The sequence below is a fragment of the Lampris incognitus genome, chromosome 11 (assembly GCF_029633865.1).
Source record: "Lampris incognitus isolate fLamInc1 chromosome 11, fLamInc1.hap2, whole genome shotgun sequence".
Classification (NCBI taxonomy): Eukaryota; Metazoa; Chordata; class Actinopteri; order Lampriformes; family Lampridae; genus Lampris; species Lampris incognitus.
Genome location: NC_079221.1, coordinates 54778551 through 54793179, shown reverse-complemented (window position 1 = coordinate 54793179; position 14629 = coordinate 54778551). Strand labels below are relative to the sequence as shown.

Here is a 14629-nt window from a genome sequence, read left to right as displayed (position 1 = left end):
CACAATTGGCCAAGCTAGCCAATAGCAGATCGATATCCATGTTCTTCCAAAAATGCCCAGCCATGATTGGCTGTCGGTCAAATCAGTCTCCCGCCCCTCACTAAATCCCACCCAACCGTTCTGCTTCGTTAGCATAAATGTCACATTAAGGAAGCTGACGGTGCGTTAAAGGTTGATGCTAGCTCCAACGGGGTGTAGGCACGGAAGTAGACATGATTGGTTGTTTGTTAGGGTTAGGGGTCAAACTCTTTTTGAATCTCCATTGTTAGCAAGCGTTAACGTTAGCTAGCGTTACAGTACGATCTGGCAGTGTTAAGGTCGGTTGTAAGCTAGCTAGCTAAATGTTTCAGCGTGCATCGTTTGTTTCAAGTCAGTGTGCCTCGAGGTTCCGCGCTGTCTATTGGCCGACGCAACAGCCAATCACGGCTACTTCCGTGCCTACACCCCGTTGGATCTAGCATCAACCTGCTTTAAACGCTTGATGGGCCCTTTAAGGAAATAGATAATGTTCTTTACAGATGACACTGAACTGAGTGAAACCTTCACATCATGTAAACCTGTGGTGAAGGTCTATGTATAAATGACTCACTTGGATGCTTTGTTTCAGTCATTTCCTCATCAAGTGGGGCCGTTAGTCTGTATGAACTACTTCCTGTTTAGTGTATTTCATTTAACAGCAGCACAGATGTAGAGAAACAGAGACGACTGAAACTAAATATGTACCTTTTTTACTTCTTAAACCTTCTCCTGTCATTACTGCAGTTCAGCTCAGTTCTCCATCCTACATGAGCCACGTCATGAGTCACGTGTCTGTCCCGTCACAGCGACATCATGAGTCACGTGTCTGTCCCGTCACAGCCACATCATGAGTCACGTGTCTGTCCCGTCACAGCCACATCATGAGTCACGTGTCTGTCCCGTCACAGCCACATCATGAGTCACGTGTCTGTCCCGTCACAGCTACATCATGAGTCACGTGTCTGTCCCGTCACAGCCACATCATGAGTCACGTGTCTGTCCCGTCACAGCCACATCATGAGTCACGTGTCTGTCCCGTCACAGCCACATCATGAGTCACGTGTCTGTCCCGTCACAGTCACATCATGAGTCACGTGTCTGTCCCGTCACAGCTACATCATGAGTCACGTGTCTGTCCCGTCACAGCTACATCATGAGTCACGTGTCTGTCCCGTCACAGTCACATCATGAGTCACGTGTCTGTCCCGTCACAGCCACATCATGAGTCACGTGTCTGTCCCGTCACAGCCACATCATGAGTCACGTGTCTGTCCCGTCACAGTCACATCATGAGTCACGTGTCTGTCCCGTCACAGCTACATCATGAGTCACGTGTCTGTCCCGTCACAGTCACATCATGAGCCACGTGTCTGTCCCGTCACAGCTACATCATGAGTCACGTGTCTGTCCCGTCACAGCCACATCATGAGTCACGTGTCTGTCCCGTCACAGCCACATCATGAGTCACGTGTCTGTCCCGTCACAGCTACATCATGAGTCACGTGTCTGTCCCATCACAGCCACATCATGAGTCACGTGTCTGTCCTGTCACAGCCACATCATGAGTCACGTGTCTGTCCCGTCACAGCCACATCATGAGTCACGTGTCTGTCCCGTCACAGTCACATCATGAGTCACGTGTCTGTCCCGTCACAGCTACATCATGAGTCACGTGTCTGTCCCGTCACAGCTACATCATGAGTCACGTGTCTGTCCCGTCACAGCCACATCATGAGTCACGTGTCTGTCCCGTCACAGTCACATCATGAGCCACGTGTCTGTCCCGTCACAGCTACATCATGAGTCACGTGTCTGTCCCGTCACAGCCACATCATGAGTCACGTGTCTGTCCCATCACAGCCACATCATGAGTCACGTGTCTGTCCCGTCACAGTCACATCATGAGTCACGTGTCTATCCCGTCGAAGCTACATCATGAGTCACGTGTCTGTCCCGTCACAGCCACATCATGAGTCACGTGTCTGTCCCGTCACAGCCACATCATGAGTCACGTGTCTGTCCCGTCACAGCCACATCATGAGCCACGTGTCTGTCCCGTCACAGCCACATCATGAGTCACGTGTCTGTCCCGTCACAGCCACATCATGAGTCACGTGTCTGTCCTGTCACAGCCACATCATGAGTCACGTGTCTGTCCCGTCACAGCCACATCATGAGTCACGTGTCTGTCCCGTTACAGCCACATCATGAGTCACGTGTCTGTCCCGTCACAGCCACATCATGAGTCACGTGTCTGTCCCGTCACAGCCACATCATGAGTCACGTGTCTGTCCCGTCACAGCTACATCATGAGTCACGTGTCTGTCCCGTCACAGCCACATCATGAGTCACGTGTCTGTCCCGTTACAGCCACATCATGAGTCACGTGTCTGTCCCGTCACAGCCACATCATGAGTCACGTGTCTGTCCCGTCACAGCCACATCATGAGTCACGTGTCTGTCCCGTCACAGCTACATCATGAGTCACGTGTCTGTCCCGTCAGTCACATCATGAGTCACGTGTCTGTCCCGTCACAGCCACATCATGAGTCACGTGTCTGTCCCGTCACAGCTACATCATGAGTCACGTGTCTGTCCCGTCACAGCCACATCATGAGTCACGTGTCTGTCCCGTCACAGCCACATCATGAGTCACGTGTCTGTCCCGTCACAGCCACATCATGAGTCACGTGTCTGTCCCGTCACAGCCACATCATGAGTCACGTGTCTGTCCCGTCACAGCCACATCATGAGTCACGTGTCTGTCCCATCACAGCCACATCATGAGCCACGTGTCTGTCCCGTCACAGTCACATCATGAGTCACGTGTCTGTCCCGTCAGTCACATCATGAGTCACGTGTCTGTCCCGTCACAGCCACATCATGAGTCACGTGTCTGTCCCGTCAGTCACATCATGAGTCACGTGTCTGTCCCGTCACAGCCACATCATGAGTCACGTTTCTGTCCCGTCACAGCTACATCATGAGTCACGTGTCTGTCCCGTCACAGCTACATCATGAGTCACGTGTCTGTCCCGTCAGTCACATCATGAGTCACGTGTCTGTCCCGTCACAGCCACATCATGAGTCACGTTTCTGTCCCGTCACAGCTACATCATGAGTCACGTGTCTGTCCCGTCACAGCCACATCATGAGTCACGCGTCTGTCCCGTCACAGCCACATCATGAGTCACGTGTCTGTCCCGCCACAGCCACATCATGAGTCACGTGTCTGTCCCGTCACAGCCACATCATGAGTCACGTGTCTGTCCCGTCACAGCCACATCATGAGTCACGTGTCTGTCCCGTCACAGCCACATCATGAGTCACGTGTCTGTCCCGTCACAGCCACATCATGAGTCACGTGTCTGCCCCGTCACGTGTCTGTCCCGTCACAGCCACATCATGAGTCACGTTTCTGTCCCGTCACAGCCACATCATGAGTCACGTGTCTGTCCCGTCACAGCCACATCATGAGTCACGTGTCTGTCCCGTCACAGCCACATCATGAGTCACGTGTCTGTCCCGTCACAGCCACATCATGAGTCACGCGTCTGTCCCATTACAGCCACATCATGAGTCACGTGTCTGCCCCGTCACAGCCACATCATGAGTCACGTGTCTGTCCCATCACACCGACGGCAAGGCTTTAGTCCAGCCTGCAGTCGTTTGCTTTCACCACATCTCGTTTCCTGCACTCCACCTCTAGTCCCGTGTCACCAAACCTGTACTCCACCTCTAGTCCCGTGTCACCAAACCTGTACTCCACCTCTAGTCTCGTGTCACCAAACCTGTACTCCACCTCTAGTCTTGTGTCACCAAACGTGTCGCACACCTTGAACACACCTCTGTGACCGATGTGTGACGGTGTCGTTTCTTCTTGGTTGATGCTAGATCCAACGTGGTGTAGGCATGGAAGTAGACGTGATTGGTTGTTGGTTAGGGTTAGGGTTAGGATGGGGTGTAGGCACGGAAGTAGACGTGATTGGTTGTTGGTTAGGGTTAGGGTTAGGACGGGGTGTAGACACGGAAGTAAACGTGATTGGTTGTTGGTTAGGGTTAGGATGGGGTGTAGGCACGGAAGTAGACGTGATTGGTTGTTGGTTAGGGTTAGGACGGGGTGTAGGCACGGAAGTAGACGTGATTGGTCGTTGGTTAGGGTTAGGGTTAGGATGGGGTGTAGGCACGGAAGTAGACGTGATTGGTTGTTGGTTAGGGTTAGGACGAGGTGTAGGCACGGAAGTAAACGTGATTGGTTGTTGGTTAGGGTTAGGACGGGGTGTAGGCACGGAAGTAGACGTGATTGGTTGTTGGTTAGGGTTAGGGTTAGGATGGGGTGTAGGCACGGAAGTAGACATGATTGGTTGTTGGTTAGGGTTAGGACGGGGTGTAGACACGTAAGTAGACGTGATTGGTTGTTGGTTAGGGTTAGGGTTAGGACGGGGTGTAGACACGGAAGTAGACGTGATTGGTTGTTGGTTAGGGTTAGGGTTAGGACGGGGTGTAGGCACGGAAGTAGACGTGATTGGTTGTTGGTTAGGGTTAGGGTTAGGATGGGGTGTAGGCACGGAAGTAGACGTGATTGGTTGTTGGTTAGGGTTAGGGTTAGGACGGGGTGTAGGCACGGAAGTAGATGTGATTGGTTGTTGGTTAGGGTTAGGGTTAGGATGGGCCGTAGGCACGGAAGTAGATGTTATTGGTTGTTGGTTAGAGTTAGGGTTAGGACGGGGTGTAGACACGGAAGTAGACGTGATTGGTTGTTGGTTAGGGTTAGGGTTAGGACGGGGTGTAGGCACGGAAGTAAACGTGATTGGTTGTTGGTTAGGGTTAGGATGGGGTGTAGGCACGGAAGTAAACGTGACTGGTTGTTGGTTAGGGTTAGGACGGGGTGTAGGCACGGAAGTAGACGTGATTGGTTGTTGGTTAGGGTTAGGGGTCAAACTCTTTTTGAATCTCCATTGTTAGCAAGCGTTAACGTTAGCTAGCGTTACAGTACGATCTGGCAGTGTTAAGGTCGGTTGTAAGCTAGCTAGCTAAATGTTTCAGTGCGCCTCGAGGTTTCGCGCTGTCTATTGGCCGACGCAACAGCCAATCACGGCTACTTCCGTGCCTACACCCCGTTGGATCTAGCATCAACCTGCTTTAAACACTTGATGGGCCCTTTAAGGAAATAAGTAATGTTCTTTACAGATGACACTGAACTGAGTGAAACCTTCACATCATGTAAACCTGTGGTGAAGGTCTATGTATAAATGACTCACTTGGATGCTTTGTTTCAGTCATTTCCTCATCAAGTGGGGCCGTTAGTCTGTATGAACTACTTCCTGTTTAGTGTATTTCATTTAACAGCAGCACAGATGTAGAGAAACAGAGACGACTGAAACTAAATATGTACCTTTTTTACTTCTTAAACCTTCTCCTGTCATTACTGCAGTTCAGCTCAGTTCTCCATCCTACATGAGCCACATCATGAGTCACGTGTCTGTCCCGTCACAGCCACATCATGAGTCACGTGTCTGTCCCGTCACAGCCACATCATGAGTCACGTGTCTGTCCCGTCACAGCCACATCATGAGTCACGTGTCTGTCCCGTCACAGCCACATCATGAGTCACGCGTCTGTCCCATTACAGCCACATCATGAGTCACGTGTCTGCCCCGTCACAGCCACATCATGAGTCACGTGTCTGTCCCATCACACCGACGGCAAGGCTTTAGTCCAGCCTGCAGTCGTTTGCTTTCACCACATCTCGTTTCCTGCACTCCACCTCTAGTCCCGTGTCACCAAACCTGTACTCCACCTCTAGTCCCGTGTCACCAAACCTGTACTCCACCTCTAGTCTCGTGTCACCAAACCTGTACTCCACCTCTAGTCTTGTGTCACCAAACGTGTCGCACACCTTGAACACACCTCTGTGACTGATGTGTGACGGTGTCGTTTCTTCTTGGTTGATGCTAGATCCAACGTGGTGTAGGCATGGAAGTAGACGTGATTGGTTGTTGGTTAGGGTTAGGGTTAGGATGGGGTGTAGGCACGGAAGTAGACGTGATTGGTTGTTGGTTAGGGTTAGGGTTAGGACGGGGTGTAGACACGGAAGTAAACGTGATTGGTTGTTGGTTAGGGTTAGGATGGGGTGTAGGCACGGAAGTAGACGTGATTGGTTGTTGGTTAGGGTTAGGACGGGGTGTAGGCACGGAAGTAGACGTGATTGGTTGTTGGTTAGGGTTAGGGTTAGGATGGGGTGTAGGCACGGAAGTAGACGTGATTGGTTGTTGGTTAGGGTTAGGACGAGGTGTAGGCACGGAAGTAAACGTGATTGGTTGTTGGTTAGGGTTAGGACGGGGTGTAGGCACGGAAGTAGACGTGATTGGTTGTTGGTTAGGGTTAGGGTTAGGATGGGGTGTAGGCACGGAAGTAGACATGATTGGTTGTTGGTTAGGGTTAGGACGGGGTGTAGACACGTAAGTAGACGTGATTGGTTGTTGGTTAGGGTTAGGGTTAGGACGGGGTGTAGACACGGAAGTAGACGTGATTGGTTGTTGGTTAGGGTTAGGGTTAGGACGGGGTGTAGGCACGGAAGTAGACGTGATTGGTTGTTGGTTAGGGTTAGGGTTAGGATGGGGTGTAGGCACGGAAGTAGACGTGATTGGTTGTTGGTTAGGGTTAGGGTTAGGACGGGGTGTAGGCACGGAAGTAGATGTGATTGGTTGTTGGTTAGGGTTAGGGTTAGGATGGGCCGTAGGCACGGAAGTAGATGTTATTGGTTGTTGGTTAGAGTTAGGGTTAGGACGGGGTGTAGACACGGAAGTAGACGTGATTGGTTGTTGGTTAGGGTTAGGGTTAGGACGGGGTGTAGGCACGGAAGTAAACGTGATTGGTTGTTGGTTAGGGTTAGGATGGGGTGTAGGCACGGAAGTAAACGTGACTGGTTGTTGGTTAGGGTTAGGACGGGGTGTAGGCACGGAAGTAGACGTGATTGGTTGTTGGTTAGGGTTAGGGGTCAAACTCTTTTTGAATCTCCATTGTTAGCAAGCGTTAACGTTAGCTAGCGTTACAGTACGATCTGGCAGTGTTAAGGTCGGTTGTAAGCTAGCTAGCTAAATGTTTCAGTGCGCCTCGAGGTTTCGCGCTGTCTATTGGCCGACGCAACAGCCAATCACGGCTACTTCCGTGCCTACACCCCGTTGGATCTAGCATCAACCTGCTTTAAACACTTGATGGGCCCTTTAAGGAAATAAGTAATGTTCTTTACAGATGACACTGAACTGAGTGAAACCTTCACATCATGTAAACCTGTGGTGAAGGTCTATGTATAAATGACTCACTTGGATGCTTTGTTTCAGTCATTTCCTCATCAAGTGGGGCCGTTAGTCTGTATGAACTACTTCCTGTTTAGTGTATTTCATTTAACAGCAGCACAGATGTAGAGAAACAGAGACGACTGAAACTAAATATGTACCTTTTTTACTTCTTAAACCTTCTCCTGTCATTACTGCAGTTCAGCTCAGTTCTCCATCCTACATGAGCCACGTCATGAGTCACGTGTCTGTCCCGTCACAGCTACATCATGAGTCACGTGTCTGTCCCGTCACAGCCACATCATGAGTCACGTGTCTGTCCCGTCACAGCCACATCATGAGTCACGTGTCTGTCCCGTCACAGCCACATCATGAGTCACGTGTCTGTCCCGTCACAGCCACATCATGAGTCACGTGTCTGTCCCGTCACAGCCACATCATGAGTCACGTGTCTGTCCCGTCACAGCCACATCATGAGTCACGTGTCTGTCCCGTCACAGCCACATCATGAGTCACGTGTCTGTCCCGTCACAGCCACATCATGAGTCACGTGTCTGTCCCGTCACAGCTACATCATGAGTCACGTGTCTATCCCGTCACAGCCACATCATGAGTCACGTGTCTGTCCCGTCACAGCCACATCATGAGTCACGTGTCTGTCCCGTCACAGCCACATCATGAGTCACGTGTCTATCCCGTCACAGCTACATCATGAGTCACGTGTCTATCCCGTCACAGCTACATCATGAGTCACGTGTCTGTCCCGTCACAGTCACATCATGAGTCACGTGTCTGTCCCGTCACAGCTACATCATGAGCCACGTGTCTGTCCCGTCACAGCTACATCATGAGTCACGTGTCTGTCCCGTCACAGCCACATCATGAGTCACGTGTCTATCCCGTCACAGCTACATCATGAGTCACGTGTCTATCCCGTCACAGCTACATCATGAGCCACGTGTCTGTCCCGTCACAGCCACATCATGAGTCACGTGTCTGCCCCGTCACAGCTACATCATGAGCCACGTGTCTGTCCCATCACAGCCACATCATGAGCCACGTGTCTGTCCTGCCATAGCCACATCATGAGCCACGTGTCTGTCCCGTCACAGTCACATCATGAGTCACGTGTCTATCCCGTCACAGCCACATCATGAGTCACGTGTCTGTCCCGTCACAGCCACATCATGAGTCACGTGTCTGTCCCGTCACAGCCACATCATGAGTCACGTGTCTATCCCGTCACAGCCACATCATGAGTCACTTGTCTGTCCCGTCACAGCCACATCATGAGTAACGTGTCTGTCCCGTCACAGCCACATCATGAGTCACGTGTCTGTCCCGTCACAGTCACATCATGAGTCACGTGTCTGTCCTATCACAGCCACATCATGAGTCACGTGTCTGTCCCGTCACAGCTACATCATGAGTCACGTGTCTGTCCCGTCACAGCCACATCATGAGTCACGTGTCTGTCCCGTCACAGCTACATCATGAGTCACGTGTCTGTCCCGTCACAGCCACATCATGAGTCACGTGTCTATCCCGTCATAGCTACATCATGAGTCACTTGTCTGTCCCGTCACAGCTACATCATGAGTCACGTGTCTGTCCCGTCACACCGACGGCAAGGCTTTAGTCCAGCCTGCAGTCGTTTGCTTTCACCACATCTCGTTTCCTGCACTCCACCTCTAGTCCCGTGTCACCAAACCTGTACTCCACCTCTAGTCCCATGTCACCAAACCTGTACTCCACCTCTAGTCTCGTGTCACCAAACCTGTACTCCACCTCTAGTCTTGTGTCACCAAACGTGTTGCACACCTTGAACACACCTCTGTGACTGATGTGTGACGGTGTCGTTTCTTCTTGGTTGATGCTAGATCCAACGGGGTGTAGGCACGGAAGTAGACGTGGTTGATTGTTGGTTAGGGTTAGGATTAGGACGGGGTGTAGGCACGGAAGTAGACGTGGTTGATTGTTGGTTAGGGTTAGGGTTAGGACGGGGTGTAGGCACGGAAGTAGACGTGGTTGATTGTTGGTTAGGGTTAGGGTTAGGACGGGGTGTAGGCACGGAAGTAGACGTGGTTGATTGTTGGTTAGGGTTAGGGTTAGGACGGGGTGTAGGCACGGAAGTAGACGTGATTGGTTGTTGGTTAGGGTTAGGGTTAGGACGGGGTGTAGGCACGGAAGTAAACGTGATTGGTTGTTGGTTAGGGTTAGGACGGGATGTAGGCACGGAAGTAGACGTGATTGGTTGTTGGTTAGGGTTAGGGTTAGGACGGGGTGTAGGCACGGAAGTAGACGTGATTGGTTGTTGGTTAGGGTTAGGACGGGATGTAGGCACGGAAGTAGACGTGATTGGTTGTTGGTTAGGGTTAGGGTTAGGACGGGGTGTAGGCACGGAAGTAGACGTGATTGGTTGTTGGTTAGGGTTAGGGTTAGGACGGGGTGTAGGCACGGAAGTAGACGTGATTGGTTGTTGGTTAGGGTTAGGGTTAGGACGGGGTGTAGGCACGGAAGTAGACGTGATTGGTTGTTGGTTAGGGTTAGGGTTAGGGTTAGGACGGGGTGTAGGCACGGAAGTAGACGTGATTGGTTGTTGGTTAGGGTTAGGGTTAGGGTTAGGACGGGGTGTAGGCACGGAAGTAGACGTGATTGGTTGTTGGTTAGGGTTTAAACTCTTTTTGAATTTCCATTGTTAGCAAGCGTTAACATTAGCTATCGTTACAGTACGATCTGGCAATGTTAAGGTCAGTTGTAAGCTAGCTAGCTAAATGTTTCAGGGCGCATCGTTTGTTTCAAGTCAGTGCGCTTCGAGGTTCTGCGCTGTCTATTGGCCGACGCAACAGCCGATCACGGCTACTTCCGTGCCTACACCCCGTTGGATCTGACGTCAACCTTTCTTCCTCATGTCGCCTTACTTTCCTCTTCCTCCCTCTCTCTCCCTCACCAGTGTTCGACCAACTAGATCTCGTCACGTACGAGGAAGTCGTAAAGCTTCCAGCGTTCAAGAGGAAAACGCTGGTTTTATTGGGTAAGTACCACTAGGAGGCGCTGCTCTCATCGGGTGAGGGAAACCATCCACCTTCCTAACGGAGTACCTTTCTCTTCCTCAGGCGCTCATGGCGTGGGACGGAGACACATCAAGAACACGCTCATCACCAAGCATCCCGACAGATTCGCCTACCCCATCCCACGTAAGACAGACAAAGCCCGCTCTGTGGTGTGAGAAACGCCGGGTTGTGTGGGTTGTGGGTCTGCGGTGCGAGAGAGAGAGAGAGGGGTGATTGGCCAAGTACAATTGGGGAGAAAAGGGGGAAATCCACAAAAAAAAGCAGATCTTTGAATTGGCTTCATGTATGAAATGTGTTGTAAATATAAACTTGTCCTGCAGGTCTGACACACTGAGCAAACAAGCAGCAGCACGCCATTCTTCACCCAACACACTCTCTCTCTCTCTCTCTCTCTCTCTCTCTCTCTCTCTCTCTCTCTCTCTCTCTCTCTCCCTCTCTCTCACACACACACTCTCACTCTCTCTCTCTCACTCTCTCTCTCTCACTCTCTCACTCTCTCTCTCTCACACACACACTCTCTCTCTCTCTCTCTCTCTCTCTCTCCCTCTCTCTCACACACTCTCTCTCTCTCTCTCTCTCTCTCTCTCTCTCTCTCTCCCTCTCTCTCACACACACTCTCCCTCTCTCACTCTCTCTCTCTCACACACACACTCTCTCTCTCTCCCCCTCTCTCTCTCTCTCTCTCTCCCTCTCACACACACACTCTCACTCTCTCTCTCTCTCTCACACACTCTCTCTCTCTCTCACACACACACTCTCACTCTCTCTCTCACTCTCTCTCTCACACACACACACACTCTCTCTCTCTCTCTCTCACTCTCTCTCTCTCCCTCTCTCTCACACACACACTCTCACTCTCTCTCTCTCTCTCTCACACTCTCTCTCTCTCTCACACACACACTCTCACTCTCTCTCTCTCACTCTCTCTCTCTCACACACACACTCTCTCTCTCTCACTCTCTCTCTCTCACACTCTCTCTCACACTCTCTCTCTCTCTCACACACTCTCTCTCTCTCTCTCTCTCTCACTCTCTCTCTCACACACACTCTCTCTCTCACTCTCTCTCTCACTCATTCTCTCTCACTCTCTCTCTCACACACACTCTCTCACTCTCTCTCACACTCTCTCTCTCTCTCTCACTCACTCTCTCTCTCTCACACACACTCTCTCTCTCTCTCTCTCTCACACACACACTCACACACACTCTCTCTCTCTCACACACACACCTTCTCTCTCTAACACAGACACACAGACACACAGGTGTGTACTGATGTGCTGCTTCTGCGTCCACAGACACCACCAGACCTCCGAAGAAGGACGAGGAGAACGGGAAGAACTACTACTTCCTGTCCCACGAGCAGATGATGCAGGACATCAGCAACAACGAGTACCTGGAGTACGGCAGCCACGAGGACGCCATGTACGGCACGCGGCTGGAGACCATCCGCAAGATCCACGAGCAGGGACTCATAGCCATCTTAGATGTGGAGCCTCAGGTGTGTGTGTGTGTGTGTGTGTGTGTCTGTGTGTGTGTGTGTGTGTGTCTAAATCTGGACTGTGGTGTGATTGGAAGCGGAGACCTCTAACCTTTCCTCCTTTAGGCCCTGAAGGTCCTGCGGACGGCAGAGTTTGCCCCCTATGTCGTCTTTATAGCCGCGCCAACAATCACACCGGGTATCAACGAGGTAAAACTAAACCCCACCCACACACACACACACACACGCACACACGCACACGCACACAGACACACACAGACACACACCCTGGCTGAGCCGAGCGGCCTGTGTGCCGGGCTGCCTGACAGATGGCTCTCAGACCGGCGAATAATCACACATCTGGGACGGGGAAGCAGGAAGCAGATTTACGCTCCGTCCCCCGTGTCCCATTTCCTGTCGCGTCACCGAGCCACGAGACGACGAACCCGAAATGTGATGCGGGGGGAAGTGTGTCAGCTGCCTCTCTTCTGTCCTCCTCACTCCTGTTTGCCTGTCTCTCCTTTCTCTGCACTCGTCCGTGTTGCATGCTGCATGTCTTTGTTTCTTTGGCGCTCGTCTCAGATGCCCCGATGGTGCCGGACGCTGCCAGTGAGTATGAACTGCCGGAGTAGAAGCCGCAAATCCATCGCACACCCTTGTTTATTTCTCGGGGAGTAGGTACATGTGTGTTTGTTGGTGGTCACCTTCCGTCCTCCTCGTTGACACCCTGTCGCGTTTAAGAGTCGTCCTTGTAGCTCAGGCGTGGGCGAGCTTGTCCAGGAAGGGCCGGTGCGGGTGCAGGTTTTTGTTCCGACCAGGCAGTTACACACCTGTGTCTCCTGATCTGGTTCCTCAGCAGAGACCCTCCTGGTCTATTCGTGGGATCAGGTCTGTAACTGCTTGGTTGGAAGAAAAACCTGCCCCCACACCGGCCCTTTCTGGACAAGGTTGCCCCCCCCCCAATTTTAGCTTCTTGTTTCAGCCCCGAGCCCCTAGCTCTGCACCTCCTCTAATTCAACCCTCTCTCCTCCTCCTCCTCCTCCTGTCTCTCTTTCCACCTCTCGTCCCGGCAGGACGAGTCTCTCCTGCGGCTGCAGAAGGAGTCGGAGATCCTGCAGAAGACATACGCCCACTACTTCGACCAAACCATCATCAACAACGAGATCGACGAGACCATCAGGCATCTGGAGGAGGCCATCGATCTGGTCTGCACCACGGGACAGTGGGTTCCTGTCTCCTGGGTCTACTGAGCCACCTCTTCCTCCTCCTCCTCCTCTTCCTCCACGCGCTCCTACTTTATCTAGTCCTCCCTCTCCCTCCCGTCCATGCTTGTCCACCTCACCTCACAGTGCATTTTGGAAATTCCCGTCACGTCTCTGCGAAATGAAAACGAGGTGAAGCAACCGTTTGGAAACCTCCCTGTCCGTTGCACTTCACCGTCAGAAGCCAACGAAAACCTTCGGTGTGCTGCCAGAACATCTGCAGCAGCCAATCAGAATCCTCCATCTGTTTCGCAGAGCTCTGCAGCAGCCAGTCAGACTGCTGTAACAGACTAGCTAGTTGCAGTGTTGTATAAACCACGTAAAGAAAATGAATTTTGTCATGTCTGTACTAGCTAGGAGGGGACATTTTTGTAGATGATTGTTTTAAAGAGACAGTACCGTCTTTCCCCGTGTCAGTGCTCTGCAGCTGTCCACGTGTGCCTCCTCTGGCCAGCTGTGTTGCCCCGCCATCCCCCAAATCCCACGGATCCCATCCCGTTGGACGGGATCCGTAGTTGCGTCACATTCAGGCTGACGAGTAAGCGCACGCGAGACCGCCGTGTCCGTCGCCGGTGTCGCTTACATCACACCGACCCTCGACGTGTCTGACGGGGTTCCATCCTCTCGCTCCTCCACCCTTCTGTTCACCTCTGTTTCTGTTCTTTCCTTTCCCTTTCCACGGTGCAGTAACAGTGCACTCGCCCCCACCCACTCTAGCCAGAGCCTTCCACGTACCACGTACTGTCTCTTCTAAATAAATCCATTAATGTTTCCAAGATGTGAATGAGGTCTCATGCATGTGGACATTTGCAAGCATCCATGCCGTCTGTGTTGTCCACGTCCCGCCGTAAACCTCCCGGAGACGAGAAGTGGAAGAGAAACATTCCACTGATGTTCGGAAGAACCGGACTCAGCCCAGGGCGAAACAAGAGGAGCAGGAAGAACTGACAAGCGGCAGAAGAGCCGGACGTTGACTTGAACGCCTATGCACCCGCCTTGCATTCTGGGGGATATTTCTAATCGACAGATTTGTAGAGCTCGACCGCGCGGTGAGGCGTTGGGAGAAACCAAGAAACACACGAGACATCTCAGCTTCTGATTTGTCCTACAAGGAGATCAACATGGAAGAATCCCACCTCAGTTCCTCGCTTGTCATTTCAGAAACCTGTTGTCCCGAAGGTGTTAATGTTCCAGTTGTTTAATGAAAGACAAAATGAAATGCTGATTTTTTTTTTTAATTCTGTGACTGTATCTTTCAAAAAAACAAAAACAAAAAACGGATGTGCTCATGATACTTTCAGCAAGGTGTCTACTTTGCAAATAAAGAGGCAGTGTGTGTCTGAATAACATGTATGTGAATATGACAGACTGCCCCGTGTAAAAGACTGCTGGGATGAAGGTTCTTCAGTATGAACCATTTTTAAAAAAAATATATTTCCTTTTATGTGTTGAAAAAAAAATCAACCAGAGTGTGTCTGTTCTATTTCCTCTAAAAAACACT

At 51.4% G+C, this 14629-nt stretch overlaps 1 protein-coding gene across 3 annotated transcripts in view; it reads left to right on the top strand.

Annotated features, from left to right (window-relative positions):
• The window catches only part of caska (calcium/calmodulin-dependent serine protein kinase a), a 129563-nt gene extending 115882 nt beyond the window's left edge, over positions 1-13681 (top strand). For all 3 annotated transcript variants that reach the window (XM_056290076.1, XM_056290075.1, XM_056290074.1), the window contains 5 exons: positions 10270-10350; positions 10433-10513; positions 11685-11887; positions 11993-12076; positions 12940-13681. In XM_056290076.1, the coding sequence (XP_056146051.1) occupies positions 10270-10350; positions 10433-10513; positions 11685-11887; positions 11993-12076; positions 12940-13116 (626 nt within the window). In that variant the 3' untranslated portion in view covers positions 13117-13681. The remainder of the gene's footprint in view (positions 1-10269; positions 10351-10432; positions 10514-11684; positions 11888-11992; positions 12077-12939) is intronic.
• The last annotated feature ends 948 nt before the right edge of the window (positions 13682-14629 follow it).